This window comes from Cnephaeus nilssonii, assembly GCF_951640355.1.
Source record: "Cnephaeus nilssonii genome assembly, chromosome: 6".
Lineage (NCBI taxonomy): Eukaryota > Metazoa > Chordata > Mammalia > Chiroptera > Vespertilionidae > Cnephaeus > Cnephaeus nilssonii.
Window position 1 is genome coordinate 28,213,342 of NC_137077.1, and position 19,702 is coordinate 28,233,043.

Here is a 19,702-nt window from a genome sequence, read left to right on the forward strand (position 1 = left end):
TTTTGTATCTTGAAAGTTAAATAGTTGAATATTGGTAAAATATTTATTATTATATAGAAAAACTATTATATAGAAGAATATTTCTCAAACTTTTTTCATACATTAAGAAATATATTTATGCTGAAACCGGTTTGGCTCAGTGGATAGAGCGTCGGTTTGCGGACTGAAAGGTCCCAGGTTCGATTCCGGTCAAGGGCATGTACCTTGGTTGAGGGCACATCCCCGGTAGGGGGTGTGCAAAAGGCAGCTGGTCGATGTTTCTCTCTCATTGATGTTTCTAGCTCTCTATCCCTCTCCCTTCCTCTCTGTAAAAAATCAATAAAATATATTTTTTAAAAAAAGAAATATATTTATGATGAAATAAACACACATTTTATATAATTAAACAAGAAGTTCCATGAAACATGTACCTTACTACTGGAGATTAACTTTGATAAATCTATCATTAACTATATACTGCATGAATTTCATTGCCTACTAATGGATCATAACCCATAATTTTAATTATCACTAATCCAAACTAATACCAAGAATCATAGAATTTTGAAACATGTAAATTATATTATGTTTAAATATAATTTAATAAAGATACGCACGTACTATGAATGCATATTTTTGTATGGCTTGAATAACAGTTTTAAACAAGAGTTTGCTGGTGAGTGTATAACCATGGTACACAACAGGTTCATTTTGTGATCCATCCCAGCAATCAATTTCCAGACACCGGCATCCTTTCACAAGGGCACTAGCAAAATGTAAACAAAATAAAGTCATTCCTGGATCATTAAAAATGTTAAAATGTTCCAAAGACTACTTGCAATTTCGCAATAAATGTGTAAATGAAGTCATAACAAAGGTAAGTTGTTGTGTTGAACTGAACACACTTCTCTTCTTCTTTACTGTGAGCATGGCCTAACATGGAGCAACTATGGGCCAACCACAGTTCCAGCACCGCCAAGAGGGTGCCATGGGCAGGGCTATGGGCTCTGACTCCTGCAGTTTCTACCTATTACTTATGCTTGAAGTTCTATACGTCTCATAGAAAACGTTTGTCATACAGTTCACTATCAATAAATATTTATTGTCACCCTAGCTTGTTTGGCTCAGTGGATAGAGCATCGGCCTGCGGACTTAAACGCCCAAGGTTCGATTCTGCTCATGGGCACATGTCCAGGGTTGTGGGCTCATCCCCAGTGGGGGGCGTGCAGGAGGCAGCCAATCAATGAGTCTCTCTCATCATTGATGTTTCTCTCTCTCTCTCCTCCCTTCCTCTCTGAAAACAATAAAAATATATTAAATAAATAAATAAATAAATAAATAAATAAATATTTACTGTGTTTATATTAGAAAAAACTGAGAGCTATAGATATGTAAGAAGAAAATGGAAGGCAGACAGAAGTGATCCTCTAAACAAAGTCTTAGAAGAGAGACAAATGAATGAAAAGAAGCTGATCTGAAACATCAGAATCTTAGATGTGCTACTCATGTATCAGGGAGATGGTTTTTAAAAAAAAAGGTCCCTGACATACATGAAGACATTTTTCCCATAGAAAACCAAGTTAGCATTTGTTTTCCAAAACAAATATTAATTTAGCCCACTGTGTCCAGGCCAGCGGTTCTCAGTCAGGACAATTTTGCCTCCTAGGCAACATTTGACAATGTGTGGAGACATTTTTTGTTACCATAACTGGGGATGGAGGAGAGGTTTGTGACTGGCATCTAGTGGGTAGAGGCCAGGAATGCTGGTAAACAAAGAATTATCTGACATAAAATGTGAAGAATTTGAGAAATGTTTCCCTGAGACATAAAAACCTGCAGAAGAGAGTGTGCTCCCAGCACAAAGTACTTGATGTGGAATCAGTGATTCTTTCAACAGAAATACAGAGTTCCGAATAAACCACTCGCAAAAAATAGACATTTTAGATCTAGTATTTCTTTGGGGATCATTTTAGTCAACTTTTCAGGGAGATGACTCCAGCAATATTTAGGTAGGAGTGTAACTGAGGAGAGATAAAGCAATTATGACACTGAAGTTGAGGTGTTGAATTCAGGGAGAAAACAAAAGAAAAAAGAAAAAAAAAGGACCTTATGTTCCTTTGGGAATAACATAGATAAAAGATGAAAGTGACCTGAGGAGGTAGGGCATTAAAGGGGAAGAGAATTAATAAATTTTATTTATATTGGAGGCTTCACTAAAGCAATATAAAGCTAAATGGTTCATAAGTTATTTGTTGAGGTTTTGAGGTGGTTTGCTTTTTAAGACCATTTTGTCTTACTTTTTAAGTGCACACTGCTTTATTCAGGCATATAGAGATGCACTGTAATGTAAAATCTCAGAGTGTCTTAGTTCACTTGTCCCAGTGTTGGAGGAATATCCTGAGAACCCTCTTCTAAGGAAATCTTGTTTGACCTGCTGGTAGTTCCATGGGCAAATAAGGTGGCCACCTAATTTTAAGTACAAGTTCTAAAATGGGCTATATGTGTAGAAATCAAACTGAATTTATTTCTCAGCTTATGTGTTTATTTATTTGGATTTTAAATTGTAGAATGATCAATATCTGTTTGTAAAGTTTGGTAATTTCCAGGAAAGAATGTTTGTTTTGCCCTCCTCTCAGTTATTGTCAAAGTATATTTTTTGCCCTGTTTATCAACACAGATATCAGTTGCTTGGGGTGCTAACAGAGAATAATCTTGAACTCTCTATTGGGAAAACAAAAGACAAAAAAAAGAAACTACCAAAAATTCAGTTGTGGAAAAAAACTTTTCATGAATGACAACCTACCTAATATTGATTGTTGCTACATACTTCTCTCGATAGTTCTGATTTCATCCTTGGATCCAAACAACCTTTACCAAATTATATATATTGACTCCTTGATAAGATTCCCAGCAAAAGTGATGTGAGTTACTCAGAGGAATATACAAGAAAGTATGTAAGAGAAAGTCTCCTCCATTGGTGAAGCCATTTTCTACTATTTCACATTGACCCCTTTTTGGGGAATGAATAATAAAAATTACTGTCTCTGTATAGAAATGATCCACTTAAATAAGTTTGAGGGACTTTATATGGATGAAAATATTTAATGCTATTAGGACAGTTTATATTAGTTTTTCTCTTTTAAAGATGAGACAATTAGGCACAAGGAGTTTATGTTTGTCACATAATTAACAAATGAGAAAAAGTGAGGAAAAATCAGTACCAAAAACTTAAACATTAATAGGTAAGCATTACATTATACCACCTCTCGTGAACAGAGAAATTTTTAAAAAATTGTCTTCTAAAATGATCTAAAATGATATCTTCCACAAGTGGGTAGAGAAATAGAGGAAGAAATACAATTAAATTTAAATTTAAATATTCAGTTGGGTGTAACATATTCTTGGAATTAAAAAGTAATTATATTTCTAAATCAACCTGTTTAAAATTTATATTTTTAATTAAACTAATAAAGTATGGATAGAAAATTCTATAATGAATGGATAGCTATGAGTTGGGCTATTCTTACAGAATTCTAAGTGGATACACTTCTGAGTTTGTAAAGATATGTATTTACTTAGATTTTAAGTTGGAGTAACAATTTAACTGGGAAAAGGAGGTCAGCAGGCAGAATTAGGAGGAAAGTGAAAGATTACATAGTCACCAAAAGGTTGGGTCTCCAAGATATGTACAAATCAAAATGGCTCTTCCCTATGTGATTGCCTAATATTCACAGCCTGCTTTTACTGCGAATTCCCACCAATGGAGGCAGACACCAGAGGGAAATTCCAAGGGTTTTAAAATGTAATAAATTTAAGATCCAAATAAATACCTTTCATATCCCCAAATGTCACTTGGCCCCAGTAGTTGGTCAGATATCAAGTATGTATTATGTGAACTTGAGATAAAATAATCACTTAATGGATGGTGCATATCTTGATAAACATTATTAAATTCTTTACTAAATAGTAGGCATTCAGATGAACACAGGTATCTTGTAAAACCTTCAAATGACATCTGGCTTGCTTGCTTAACTATTAAAAAAAAGAAGTAAAAAGGTGTAATAATATCATTAGCAGTATAAACATTATATCTCACTTTAAAACATATTCAGTAATAGAGCATGTTTCATTTAGAATTAACATTAATATTATTTTTGTCTTTGGAAACAAATTTTTCTAAGCAATACCCTTAATTCTTCAACATTAATGTACAGAATGTATTATTCAATTACATCTGATTTTTTAATATATTAAAAATATACACAAGTACAAATGTCATAGATCAATGAATTTCCACAAGCTAAACATCTAGCTAACAAGCACCCAAGTCACAGGTCACAACATTAGAGCACCCCAAAAGCTTGCTTCCTGCTAACATTCAATCTCTCCCCACAACCCACCCAAGGGTATTCAATGGTCTGGCTTCTAACAGCATATCTTCGTTGTCTCTTGGTTTTGTGCTTTCTATGAATGATCTCATACAGTTTGTATTTTGTGACTGGTTTATTTTACTCAACATCATTTCTAAGATTTATTCTTTCAGTTAGACATTGTTTGATCCCATACTGTATAGTATGCCATTGAGTGATTACACCACAATTTATTTATCGATTCTATTTTTGATGAGCATTTAGGTAATTTCCAGTTTGGGGTTATTACAAAAAGTGCTGCTATAAACAATCAGTACATATCTTTTGACACAAATGCTTAATATTGAATTGTTGGGTCATTTGTACATTACCATCTTCAGTAAGTTATCTCTAAACTTTTATACACAGTATGGTCTATGCCAAAATTATCTACTTAAGCAGAACACTGGCTGTGGAATCAGACAGCTTGGGTTAAACCTATTCACTTGTTATGTAATGAGAATGTTATTTAACTTCCTCCTATGTTTGGAATGATGGTAATGAGAGTACTTATCCTATATATGAGCTCTAAGTTGGTTGTTGTTGTTTTTGTTGTTAATAATTCAGTTCATCCTAAAATAAGAGCTGGTGTGAATATTCGTTTTAGACTAGAGAGTGATCCTTAACAAAGAATTTTATCGCCGGAATTTATACTATAGAAATAGAGAGTCAAACAAAGATCAGTGTGCAAGCACGCTCACACTTGCATTATTTATAAATGCTTAATAAGAGGAGGGAACAAATTAAAGCCCAAGATATAATACAATACTAAACAGCCTTTAAAAATAATGTATCAGAAAAAAAAATATATAGTGACAAAAATAAATGTTTATGATATCATAACAGTGAAAAACCTAACATTCAAAAATACTATTACCATTTTTGTATAAAAAATAAAAGGAAAAAATGCATAGAGGACACTGTAGGCATGCAAGCTTTCTGTGTCAAAGCCATGTAAATTTATGGGAACTTGTGGGGCAAATGCATCATATATTATCATAGTAACGGTTGCATAAATTGATTCTTTTTCCCAGTGCAATTAGCAGTAATTGGCTTATAGCCCTTTTGAACTAAAAAAATAATTAAATAAAGTTCTCTGGTAATGGAATAGAAATCAAACTCATTTTGTGTCCTTTAAAACTACAAGATTGTGATGAGAACCTCATGGATTTTTAAAATCCTCATTTGCTACATGTCATATACCAATATGGGATGAGTTGAGAATCTTGGCAACATATAGGACTCTAAAATCATATTTAAAATTGGCCTTAATACACCTCTAAAGTGATCAGTAAGCATGTATATAAAATGCAAAGACTTGGCTGTGTATGAAACCAAGTGAGGCAGAGGACATTCCAAAAGATGAAATGGATGAACAGAACAGTGCAATATTATAGCTAAAATGCAAACACAATTCCAAGATGTCATTGCCACCATCTCATTATTGTGTTGTATCTTTTACCACCTACAGGTAGCAGTGCCAAAATATGTCTTTTTGAATATTCACTAAATCAGCTCTACTAAAAGTGCTTATCAGTGAATTTCTAGTCATTGATGATAAAGAGCTTGAGCCAGAATATAAATCAATTCACTACTCCCTTAGAGAAAGTCTTTGCTGCTAAAAAAGGAAGAAGAAGAAGAAGAAGAAGAAGAAGAAGAAGAAGAAGAAGAAGAAGAAGAAGAAGAAGAAGAAGAAGAAGAAGAAGAAGTTAACTGAATTCATCAGGTGTGGTAGTATTGTAGTTGTTTTACATTCTGGTGCAAACTATCTTGTTGCAAACCTAAAAAAGTTTTAATGGTGATCTGATCAAACTCCCATTTGCTGGCACTGCATTTAGTCCTATTATGCTTAAAACCCTCCCAAGTCTTTAGGTAGAACTGAGTCATGAAGCCAAAATCTTAATAAGGACTTACAAGACCGGCATGATTTGATCCCTGACTATCCCTCCAAATTCATTTCACCCTCATTCTCCAAGTTCCAACCACACTATTCTCTTGTACCTTGAATTTTCCAACTCAGGTCCAACACTTTTCTTCCCTCAACTCAGACATTGCTCACACATTTTTGTGACATGACTAATTATTTTTCATCATTTAAGCCTAAGCTCAGATGTCACAGCCTCATAGAGGAATCTCTTAAACACCCAACCTAAACTAGACTTCCTGGGTGGTTTACTCGCTCTGATTTTCTGTTTTATTTTTTCACATTACATAGCAATCTTTGAAATTACACTTTTGTATCTCTAATTCTTCATTGTCAAAATTCCTCCAACCCCCATCAAGAATATAATAGATCTAGTTTGCCTTATTTCCCACTATATTTCCTCCCCTAAAAACATACTTGGTTACCACAAATAAATATTTGAATAAATTATGAATGGGTGACTCAATGAAGGAATCAGTTTGGTTCATATGCTATATGTTAAACACTGGTAGGCATAAACCAACTTTCAAAGGCAGAATTTGGACTTTCATACCTCCTTGTTAAATAAATATTTTGAGCTACCAATTAATTCCTGTAGGATTAAACACCATGCTTTAACTTATTACTTAGGCAACTATAAAAATAATTTATTATATAATGTTTCCATTATTTTATTTAAAAATTAGCATAAATAAAAAATTTTGAAGTTTTTCTAATCCACTGAAAGATGGAACAAAAATAAAAAATATATGAAAGCTCATTGGTCTAGGCAGCAATTTTCAACCTTTTTCATCTCATGGTACACCTGAAGTAATTACTAAAATTTTGCAACACACCAAAAAATATATTTTTTCCCAATCTGACAAAGAAAGATAGGTATAATTTCAATACATTCACACTAGACAGCTATTTTTGTGTTTGCTTCTGTCATTTTCTTAATTTTTTTTTTTTTTTACAATCTAAAGCAAAAGAGGTCAGTGCCCCTGACTAAATAGTCAGGTATTGCATGTTTTAAAAATTCTTGTGGCACACCAGTTGAAAATCACTGGCCTAAGTGGTCATTTAATTTAAACCAGTTGACTATATTCAAAAATAAAGAAAAAGCAAAATTTTGAAAATGTGTCTAAAATATTGTAGTTAATTATGTGTATAGACAGTGGAGAAATTAGTGATTTTGTAGTATTTTATGTCTTTCCTATAATTGTTTTCATTTAGCTAATTTATTCATGTGTTTTTTCAATAATATAATGTGTAAAGATTGAAGACTACCCATAACTGGATTTTTATCTTATTAATGACTATTTAGACAATTTCTTCTATTATAGTACATATAACAGAATCTTCATATTGCTTTTTACCACTAAGCTTATCTCTGAACATTTGACAGATATATAAAAGCGGTTAAAAGAAAGGAGCTGGAAAATGAAATAGGAAAGAAATACCATGTAGCTTTCTAAAAGATATATATACATGCTATAAAATACAAGAATAAAACTACCAATATTTTATATTATCCAGAAGAAATTTGACCCACCCAAAAATTTGAATTTGATAACTGTAGTTCATAAAAAAATGCTAAGAATGTAAATATTTGATAAAACTTTGAAATGCAAGCCTACCTTCTTCAACAGGCTCATATTTTTCAATGATCTCAGAAGCAATTCTCTCACTCATGTTAACTATATACTGCTCTTGTGTCAAAAAGTCATCCAGATTTTTTTCAAAAAGAAATTTCCGGTTTTCAGAATACACATTGAAAATCTCAATAATTTCTTCTCTGTATACAATACTTCGATAAATTGATCTAAATTCTTCTATGGTGATTCTTCCTTGCTTCAGCCTGTCATTAGCCTACTAAAAAAAAATCACTAGTGGGCTCACATTGTGAATATAAAAAAATACACAAACAATAAATTAGAATATTTGGTAACATACAGAACAACTTATTGAATCTTAGATTAGATTAGTATCTCAGATAAAATATATAAAACTGCAGGAAGGGGTGCTAAAGTTGGGAAAAGGTTAATGCATCACCACCACTTAAAACCTAGTGGCTGTAGCAGGAGTAGAATAAGGTTTGGAAAAAGATGAGTATTCTAGTATGTTTTTGAAATACACATTTTCTTTTCCTATTCCAGTCTCTGTCAGGGCCTTCTTGAAACCATGCTAGACAGTATGTATCCCATGCTACTAATATGCAGCCTGCACCATAAATGTCAGAGAAAATCAGAGGCATGCAAGATCACTAAACGACAGGTGCTGCAGAAATTAGGTAGTGCCTGAAGGAGGTAGTATCTGCATATCATGAAGGATTTGGGATAGTGACAAACAAGGTAGGTTGCAATAAGAACACATGGATTCACCTGGCTGTTCTGGAATTTTCATTTTTGAACTTTATGACATAAGAGAAAAAATTAGGCTGGGTCCAGTTATTAAAAGCAACAGCAACACTGTGAGGTTGAGTGAGAAAATGACTAGCAAAAGCAGAAGTTTAGTCTCATTATCTGTGCAATACTAATTGGAAGAGATGGAGAATTGCATCTAAGGCAGTGGTTCTCAACCTTTCTAATGCCGCGACCCTTTAATACAGTTCCTCGTGTTGTGGTGATCCCCAACCATAAAATTATTTTCGTTGCTACTTCATAACTGTAATTTTGCTACTGTTATGAATCATAATGTAAATATCTGTGTTTTCCGATGGTCTTAGGCCCTAGAGCAGCGGTTCTCAACCTGTGGGTCGTGACCCACAGGTTGAGAAGCACTAGCAGGGTCCCCTAAGACCATTGGAAAACACAGATATTACATTACGATTCATAACAGAGAGGATATAATCCAATAGGATAAAAACTAAAGAAGAAGTGACGTCCAAGTGAAACCCCTTGTCCTCTCCCCCTGGCATTTCAACAAGTTAACAAATTATAATTCAACAAAGAAAGCCCTGCTCAACACAGATGCATGCCTGAGAGACCCAGGCACTGAAACATCTAAAGGTGGGCAACCAGGACTAAACAGGGAGACCAAATAGGAAGAAGTGCAGCCCTACATCGGGGAACTCACGGTTGGGCCAGTAGCAGAGGCTTTCTTTGGCAGAGAGAAGCATGCAGGGTGGGGAGGGAAGTGGGCAGGTGAGGGAGCGACAGCAGGGCAAGTGGCAAGGGAGCGAACAGTGTTTGTTCAGCAATTCTTCTCCTGGGTATATACCTGAAAAACTCAAAATCATGTATTTGCAAAGATATAGGCAACCCTATGTTCATTGCAGCATTATTCACGGGCCAAGACATGGAAACAACCAAAGTGTCCTGCAATAGAGGACGGGATAAAGAAGATGTGGTACATACACACAATGGAATGCTACTCAGCTGTAAGAAGAGATGAAACAGTGCTGTTTGCAGCAACATGAATGGACCTTGAGAACATTATGCTAAGTGACATACTAGTAAGTCAGTCAGAAAAAGCTAACAACCATATCATATCCCTCATATGTGGGATATAAAACTGAAAGTTGTGAACACAAACAGCAGTGTGGTGGTTGCCAGAGGGAAGGGGGTGAGGGGAGAAGGAGGTCCTAATATAAGGTGACAGGAAAAGATCTGACTTTGGGTGGTTGGCACAGGGTGCAATATACAGATCTTGTAACATAGAAACCCACACCTGAAACCTGTATGTTCATGTTGACCAATGTCACACTAATAAATTTAATTTAAAAAGCAACTAAAGAACAGGTGTCAGTGAAAGTATGAAGGAAGAACTCAGAAGAACTTAAATATTAACATTTTAGACACATAAGGGAGAGAAGTCAGAAATGTCTAGTGTTGGAAAGAGTTAGAATAACTAGTGGAATAATAGTAACACAAATAACAAACTGAGCACAGAAAGTTCACCTTTGGGCCTTTAATTTCAAAAGAAGCTATGCATTTATATTTTAACTTTCTCATTACACTATAAACAGATTGAATGCAAGGAACATGGGCCATTGTATTTTGGTAAAAAGCTAACAATTGGTAGACAAAATGGACTAACATATTCATAGCTCCACAATATGTGAGACTTTGGACATATGAATTAAGCTCTCTGAGCTTCATATTCTACATCTGCAAAATGGGGATAGATAATACTACCTATATCATCCAGTTGCTGTGCAGATTGGAGATGTACAAGATGGTCAGTTCTAGATTTCAATGTATTGTATGTCTTATCTATCTCTGCTTCCCTCACCTCATCCACCCTAGCATCTCATCTTTTGACAATTTGGCCTATACAGTGAACCTTTGGGTACAATAGGGGACAAACATGCTGGAAATGAACTCTTCATTTCATGAGGAAAAGTTCAATGGTGATTACCAGAGAGTTTGATATGAGGAATTCAAGAAGCAGTCTGAGCTGGGAATCAACTATGAAGTTTTGCAGAAAAAGCTGTTTCATTTTAAACATTAAAGTATCTGGGCATCCAAGCAGAGACTTGGTTGGAGTGGAAAGAGAGGATTGGTGTGTTACAGGAGAAAACATGACAATAAGGATTTTGGAGTCAGACATACCCAGATGTGAGTTCCCACAGTTATATGAGATATGAACAGATTACATCAATGTCTTTATCCTCTATATCCTTCTGTATTAAAAGATGCTAACAATAACCTCCTTGAATGTTTATTTAAGAATAATGTGTGCAAAAACCTAATATAGTGCCTAGAACATGGCAGATGATGAACACATTTTATCATGTCTCTGTATATAGTTTTGTTATTCATGATAGAAAACTTAAATTTTGTTCCCATGAGACCAGTAATTCAAGCCACTGAAAGTCAATAAGGTAGTGCATAGGAGGCTACAGAACTCACCTCCTCCCACAGACACACCAAATCTACAGCTGCATATGGTACAATTTTCTCAGAAAGAAATCCAGAAACTAGTGAGCGAATCCTACACATGGGGTGGATGAGGGGAAAACCCACATCAACAAGGGTAGGAGAGGCGGAGACGTAATCTGTCTATCATCTCCAGCCCCAGCAGGGTGACCTATAACCTGGATGCAACTCCCAACTCCCAGTTTCTCCCTGAGGAATGAAGGGTTTGGACCCAATACCTAGTGCCCCAACTTTTAAGATTCCCACCTGAGAGACAGGCTCCCAAGATACCGAGCTCTGAAAGCCAACTGGGCCTTGAGTCCACAAGACCCAAAAGACCGCAGTAAACAGTTCTTCGTGGCTCCTGAGGACTGGTGGCATTCCCCCTACACACTCTCACCCCTCAGCACAGAGGCAGGACAGTGAGCACCTGGTGTTCTCCTGCAAGAGGCCTATTTGGATATCTTAAAAGCTCTACAGAGTCTGAGAGACATGCTTCTGATCTAATACACATCTAAGGGCCAAGTCTGCCATCTTCATGCTCCCCTGCTGCCTCACTTCAGATCACCAGTGTCTCCCTGAAGGAAGCTGTGCACACATCTGGCACCCGGGCTTTTGCAGCTGCTAGTCAGGGGATGAGCTCCTTGGTTGCCCGGCTCTGGTAGCCAGTGGGGCTTGCATTTGCAGGTGCTACAGGTCTGTGACAAGCAAGGAAACCATTCTTGACTGGCTATTTCCCCAGGGCTCAGCACAGACACAGCCAGAGTCAGAGGCACCCAATTCCCAGGCTGTCTCTGAGGGAGGCCAGGTTTAACACAACAACAACAAGGTTTAACACAGCTGCAGTTCTCCAGAGACTTTGTGTGGTCCTTCTGCTCTGCTCTGGGTTGGAGGTATCCCACTGGAGGGAATTTACGGCCTGGCTCTGGTGGACAGTGAGGCTTGTGTTCACAGGTTAAGCAGAATTGTGGCAAACAAAGAAAAAGTCCCTGGTTGTCTGTTCCCCTGGGCCTCGGAGCAGAGAGAGTGGACTGATGCCTCCACCCATCTCCCAATCCTTCCCTGAAAGAGATCTATTTGCATATTTTGCCTGAGGGTCCAGCTTCCAATTAGCCTGCAGCCAGGTGCTGAGATCCTCCCTTTGGGACGCTGGCAGGTCTTGGCACACACCCTCAGGGACTAGGAGCCACTAACAACAAAGTGGCTTTGGGAAATCACAAAGGTTGAGAAAAATAAGAGCTAAGGCTGAGCTAAACAATGAGGTTTATCTACTAAATGAGACAGCTTCCTTAAGACTAGCAGAGGTGAATGCTCCATCTAAGGCACAGAAACCAACAGTTAAAAAAATGTCACAAGGAAAATGTTCCAAACAAAAGAACAAGATAAAACCCCACAAACAGACTTTAATGAAACAGAGATAAATGACTTATCTGTCAAAGAGTTCAAATAATGGTCATAAATATAATGGCGTTTCCTCAAAATTTTTCAAAATAGACCTAAATATGTCCAGCAATTCCACTTCTTGGTATTTCTCCAAAGGAAATAAAATCACTATCTTGAAAAGCTATCTGCACCCTTGTGTTTATTGCAGCATTATTTACAATAGCCCAGCTATGGCAACAACCAAAGCATCCATCAGATGAATAGATGAAGAAAATGTGACATGTATATCAGTCATGAAAAGGAAGAAGATTATGTAATTTGTGACATTATGGATGGACCTTGAGGGTATCATGTAATGTGAAATAGGTCAGAAAGAGAAAAAACAAATACTGTATAATCTCCTTTTATGTGGATCTAAAAAAAAATTGAATTCAGATACAGAGAACAGATTGATGGTTGCCGGAGGCGGGGACAAGAGAGGGCCGTTGAAGGTGGTTAAAAAGTATGAACTTCCACTTATGAGATAAATAAGTTATGTGGATGTAATGTATAGCCTGGTGACTAAACTCAATACTGTATCATATATTTAAAAGTAGCTAAGAGAATAATCTTAAAAGTTCTTATCACAAGAAAAATAATTGTAACTATGTGAGGTGATGGATATTTACTAAACTTATTGTGGTGATCATTTCACAATATATACATATATCAAATCATGTTGTACACCTAAAACTAATACAATATTATATGCCAATTATATCTCAATAAAACTAGAGAGGAGGGTAAGAAAGTCAGTAAGATTCCTCAGGAAGGGTTGTAAAGTAAAAAGAAAAAAAATTAAGAACTGAATTTTAAGAAGAGAGCAGAAGGACAGGTGAGAAGGAATGATCGAAAATTTTAAGCAAAAACTAGGTGACAATGATGTCACAGAAATCAGAATAGAGAGAATTTTAAGAGTAATAATAAAATGCACATAGAGGCTTCACCATTGAAAATAGAATTTTAGAAATAAATATGTTTCCAAAATTGATGTGAAAGCAAATTTTATTGCAGTAGATGATGGAAGAAGTGGAGAAAGAAATGTACAGTAAAGAATTCTTTCAACTTATCTACTAAAAGAGAGAATGTCATGTTTAAAAAAGGATTTGGTGCTACATATTTTTCAGATAAGATTAAAAATAAACTCGGTTGGACTGTGGTAGGAACTCATAAACTTTAAGTGGAATCAAACAAAAATATAAGTGGCTGAATCAACCCAAGTTGCAGATTTGTAGGGCCAAAGCAACAGGGAATTCTCTACCTTGTCTCCCTGCCTTCTATCGTCTAATGCAGTGGTTCTCAACCTTTCTAATGCCGCAGCCCTTTAATACAGTTCCTCATGTTGTGGTGACCCCAACCATAAAATTATTTTCGTTGCTACTTCATAACTGTAATTTTGCTACTGTTATGAATCGTAATGTAAATATCTGTGTTTTCCAATGGTCTTAGGGGACCCTGCTAGCGGTTCTCAACCTGTGGGTCACGACCCACAGGTTGAGAACTGCTGCTCTAGGGCCTAGACTCTAATCTATTCTACAGTGCTGCCATATGTATCCTAAAATACACACTATGTCTCTACTCAAAAACTTCAATGGCTATCCATTTTCTACAAAAGTAAATTCAAATTCTAAGGCCTACCATTCAGGATTTCTTATCTGGCCAGAACTGGCATTTGTAGCTATTTCTCATCACTCCCCTTCATGCATCCTATACTCAGATCATGTTTGATCACCTTTTATCCCCCAAGTACTTTTTGTACTCTACTTTATACATGTTGCCTCTCATTCTTCAAGGTCCAAAAAGAAGGCCACCTCCACCATGGCATCTTTTACACAAGCCCAAGTTGGAGTCTCTGTCTTCTCAGGTGCCCTGTTAGTATTACCTCTGATATTTATTATAATCTACTTATAAAATAATAATTTCTGCCTTGCTTTTCTTCCTTATGAAAGAGATAACACTTTATTCATGTTTTATAGTTTCTAAGTCTCTAACTTAGTGCCATGTACATAATATGATTTAATAATGGTTGTTAACTGTTTAGAGAATTTAAAGACTTAAGGTAAGCCCTATAATAATATAAAATTTTGAAATTAAGAGGATACTATTTTATATTCAACCAACAATTCAGAGTATAATCTAAGATTGGTTATGTGCATTGAAATTATACAGATTTCCTATAAAATATCTTACATGCTACAAGTTAATGATAAAAGCAAAGAAGACCTAGCCAGTTTGGCTCAGTGGGTAGAGCATCAGCCCGCAGACTGAAGGGTCCCAAGTTTGATTCTGGTCAAGGGTACATAGCTTAGCTGCAGGCTTGATCCCGGCCCTGGTTAGGGCCCCTGCAGGAGGCAACCAATCAATGTGTTTCTCTCATATCGATGTTTCTGCCCTGGCCCCTGCCTCCTCTCCTCCCCCTTCCCTTCTACTCTCTCTACAAAAAAAAAAAAAAAAAGGAAAAATATCCACAGGTGAGGATTAACAACAACAAAAATTAATAAAGGGATTTTTTTTAAATTAGGGAATTGCTGCTCAAGCCATGACTCAATAATTTTTTAAAAAAAGTTTAGAATATTTTGCTATGTTCATAGTATTATAAAGGGGTAGACAAAATTAAGTTTACAGTTGTGAGCACACGAAACAGAGCTTATTCTTGTATTATTTATTTATTACTGTATTATTTACCTTATTATTATCATCATTATTATTTCATTATCTTATGATTTATCTTTTAGGTAAGGCTGGCTGACAATTTAACCTACTTTTGCCCACCACTGTATATTTTTTACTCAAATTTTATAATAAACATTGACATTGTGAGGAAATAAATTCATGTCAGAATTGATGTCAGCTTCTTAGGAAATCAATAAATGTAATACGACTTTCTATATATTTTTTTAAATCATAATGGACATACCTTCAACTAATTTACTAATTTACTGAGTGCCTACATTTTGCCAAGCCTGGTGCTAGGTACATTGCAAATGACACCTTATTTGACATTCAGAACAACCCTGCAAGATAATTATATTAGTATCCCCACTCTGCAGATTAAGGCTTTCGCTCAGAGAGACTGCTGACTTGCCTTGCAAGTATCACACAACTCGTATCTAATAGAGTGAAGAATCTCCATACCTACTGATCTTGCTAATAACAGTAGCCTTGGGTCACCAAAATAAAGTTCATTCTGATTCATTTTATTTACTGTGGCTAAAAGGTGTACCCGTAAAGTGAGGAAAGATTAGCAGCAAAAGTTGAAGCAGAAGACTGGGATATTTAAGAAACTAAATCTTCAGCCATCCAGAAAATTCAGTTAGCCAATACACCTTCCTTAAGAATTCTATTTAATCAACATTTTAATAAATATATGGCAGTTTAGCTTAAGGCAACAAATATTATTTATTAGAGGGCCTAGGGGAATTATTTTAATAAATAAAAATAGTTTGTCATGGCCATCAACCTCAATTATATGTAATTTATGCTTCTAAAGTACTTGGGGTCAGTTTAAAGAGGTTTTTGAAGTATGTTAGGCAATCTCTGCCTCTCTAATTTTTATAATTACCATTGTTTTTATAGCCACTCCAAAAAGATTTTGCTAAACAAAATAGACCATCAGCTTTGTCATATCTGAATAATTATAAATTTCAATTAATGAGCTATTTCTTTATTTTTTATAAATGTTGAGCTTTCTACATAATGCTTTTGAATATGGCATGCATTTCACTCATGTGCATTTCAAACAGATATCTCTATCTCGAAGAAAATTCAAAGCAACCTGATAAATCACTGAATAAAACAGTATTTCACATTTGACAGAGATTTAATTGCCACTTCTATATTATGTTGAATGTGAAAGGATGTAGCTGTTTCTCCCCTTGGACAATAACACTGGGGAAAATTTCTGTGTGTAAAGGTCTTTCACAAAAACTTGTGTCCTTCAGATGTAGTATTAGGCACTAACTGATTAAAATTCGGATAGCTTACTGCAGCACACGCTACATAGATTCATTGAAACAACTCAAAAGCATTTGTCTTTTACTGCCGTCTCCTGAGTACTACAGCTTTTCTGTTTGAACCTCCTCTTTGTGGTTTCTAAATATGGGGGCTACATCTTATTGGGAGAAGTGTTTGTTGGGAGGCAATTCTCCATAGGTCTTGTGCTTCTGCACATTTTCGGAGCAGAGGCACCAGTATTCTTTCTTCAGGACTAGCTTTTCAAGGATGTTTGCATAATGAAGATATAGTACATCCCTCTGAGAAATAAACAGGTTTGCTTACTGTCTGCAATGAAAATGCTAATGACACCCTGCTGAGCAAAAAGGTCAGACTGACATACTGCCCATAATAAAAGATGTGGGTTCCTCGAGCTTGAGGTTCCTCTCTAGGAATGCAGCCCATGGCATGTATTGTACATGTCACCTGGCCTTCCTCACATCATCACACTTTGGGAACTGGGGCTTAGAAAAATGGCATCAAAATGCTGATACTCTGGCAAATGCTATTTTTGTGAGTAACAAGCTGTCTTGTTTCTCTGAAGAGGAAGCCTGCCTCTGCCAGCACCTGTGAAACTATATAAGACTAGCTGGTTAGCTTGCCAGTAAGGGAACATAAGCTTCCCAGTTTGTGCTAGTGGTAGCAATTTCAACATAGATTGTGTTTCAGGCTACTCACATCCAAAAAAAAAAAAATCAAAATTAGGATATCTAACTTCCTAACTATCTGGATTGGCCAGTCTAGTAGTCTTTCCTGATTCACCAAGAAATGTGCCATTTGCAATATTTGCAAAACTTGGCTAAACACTTGACTTCTCATTTTATTCATGATCTTCCCTCTGTCCTCTAGTGGGAAGACAGCTGAGCCAGGTTCCCTTTCTACCAGATCTTCCTTAAGCGGAGAACTTTGGGCATGACTTTCTACTTTGAGGTGAGTAAATACAAATTATTTTCAAGATTACCCACTTTTCTATAAATCACTGACATATAATTCATAAATCGTTTCATCATGTATATGATTTAATCTAATCGCATAACTGATCTTAATCTAATGTCGACATTCCTGTATTTTCAGTAGATTCTTCTAAACTGATAACCTGGTATTATTTCAAATTTTATCAACATCTGGTTTTACATCCTATCTAGATTCTATCTTGCTTCTAAGTATATTTAGCATAATTAATTGTTTTAATTCTTAAGAAACTAATTTTTCATATGCATTTTCTGCAGAAAGCATCCAAGTAGCTATTGACATTTTGCTATATTGGGTTAAGTCCTTTCCAGAGTAGGGTAGGCAGGGGCAGATAGCATCTCACCTTAAAAATATACTTCACATGAATATAATTACATTGAACATTAAATTTTTCAAGTAATTTCTGAGCTTTTTCTAGGTTAATTTTTCCACCTCTAAAGTCTTCTCGAACAATTGACAAAAACCACGTATGAAATACAAAAGAAGGAAGTTAAGGAAATTCTCACAGAAAGTCATGATGTACTTAAAATGCCTAAAGAAATATTTGATCTCTCTTCAGTTTATTTTTGTTTTTAAAGAATAGTCTATCCTGTGCTTATATTACAAGGTAATTATATGATAAATAATATTTAAACAAAACTAAGTAGGTATTATTCTTCAGTAAAGGTATGAAAGGGCATAACACAATAAAAATTATAGGAAAATAAAAATAAACATTTATGAAATCAGTTATTACTTGGGAAATACAGTCTATTGCTTAAAGATATGGACTTGGGAGGCAGCTGGACTTCAAGATATCCCTGTCAGCCCTAACCGGTTTGGCTCAGTGGATAGAGCGTTGGCCTGCGGACTCAAGGACCCCAGGTTCAATTCCAGTCAAGGGCATGTAACTTGGTTGCGGGCACATACCCAGTAGGGAGTGTGCAGGAGGCAGCTGATTTATGTTTCTCTCTCATCCCTCTCCCTTCCTCTCATCTGAAAAGTGCTCAATTTAATACTTAGAGAAGGTAGGGACAATAAATGAGTTCACAAAACATCATTGAACACAGTTTCTGCTACTGAGTGTTCAATAAATAGTAACCATATCTGATATGGTTACTGCATTAGCCAAATGCCCAGCTACACACATGCCCAAAAAAGAAACATATGCAGTACCATAAAAAAGGGTTTAAAATGCCATAATAAGTGTATATTTGGTATGAAAGTAACCAAACTTATTTATTATCTACAGATACACTACAAAAATGAGAACACTTCCATTTGAAAAACTAAGATTGAAAAGAACATGACAGTCTTAAAGTCATGAAAGGTATTGGTAAAAAAAATTGTTCAATAACCCACTCAATTTCAGATTGTTAGAACTAATGAGAAGCCCTTCAATTTAATGGCTAATACTTACTATGGTACAATTCATGTTCTTATAAGAAAAAGATACTGGAAGCTAGGGAAACTCAGAAAAAACTCAGAACAGATATGGAAGGAATAAGTCTATATGTAAATGAGAGGGATTTAAGTTCAGGAGTCCTCAAACAAGAATGAGAAGAGAACAAAGGGGATAAAACAAGAGGAAGATGAGAAAATAGGAATAGAAAGGACTTTTGAATGGATATTTCTCCATATTTTCATGACTTGGCCTTCCCTTTCTCCTTGCTTAGAAGTCTCTCCACATTAGGTGTTGTCTCGGGTTCCGGATATAATTAATTCTGCCTCTTTGCAAGAAAGGAATCTCTTGATACTCATCAGCTGTTGTCACTGCCCCTTTCTAGAGAGAAAGAAGAGAAGGAAAAGTGATTTACTGTCCTTGTTCTTTGGAGATGACTCACACTTCATTCCCATAGAAACAATTCACAAGATGCGCTCCTTGCACCTCACTACCCTGGAAACTTTCTGGCTTATTGCTTATGTTCTGACCATCTCCAAACCCACAATGTTTATAAATGCTGCATCTCCTGCTGTCTGGCATTTTTCCGTGAACTGCCCCCAAATCTGGTTTTACTTTTGCTATCTTGTTCAAAGCCCTCAGCCCTTTCAGCAGACCATGCTTCCAGTAGGTTTAAGACAGCTATTCTGATAGCCTGAGTGTAAGTCAACGCCACTGTGGTCCCAGAAGGTGCAAAGTGCTGCAAAACACTCTCTAGCAACTCTGGGATGCTTCTCTAGAT

The 19,702-nt window shown here is 35.9% G+C and overlaps 1 protein-coding gene across 1 annotated transcript in view; it reads right to left on the reverse strand.

Annotated features, from left to right (window-relative positions):
- PLCZ1 (phospholipase C zeta 1) overlaps positions 1 to 7,986 on the reverse strand; it is a gene marked incomplete at both ends in the record, with an annotated part of 31,424 nt that extends 23,438 nt beyond the window's left edge. The window contains 3 exons of the mRNA XM_079775426.1: positions 601 to 745; positions 3,810 to 4,011; positions 7,932 to 7,986. Coding sequence (XP_079631552.1) covers positions 601 to 745; positions 3,810 to 4,011; positions 7,932 to 7,986 — 402 coding nt within the window. The remainder of the gene's footprint in view (positions 1 to 600; positions 746 to 3,809; positions 4,012 to 7,931) is intronic.
- Between the last annotated feature and the right edge of the window lie 11,716 nt (positions 7,987 to 19,702).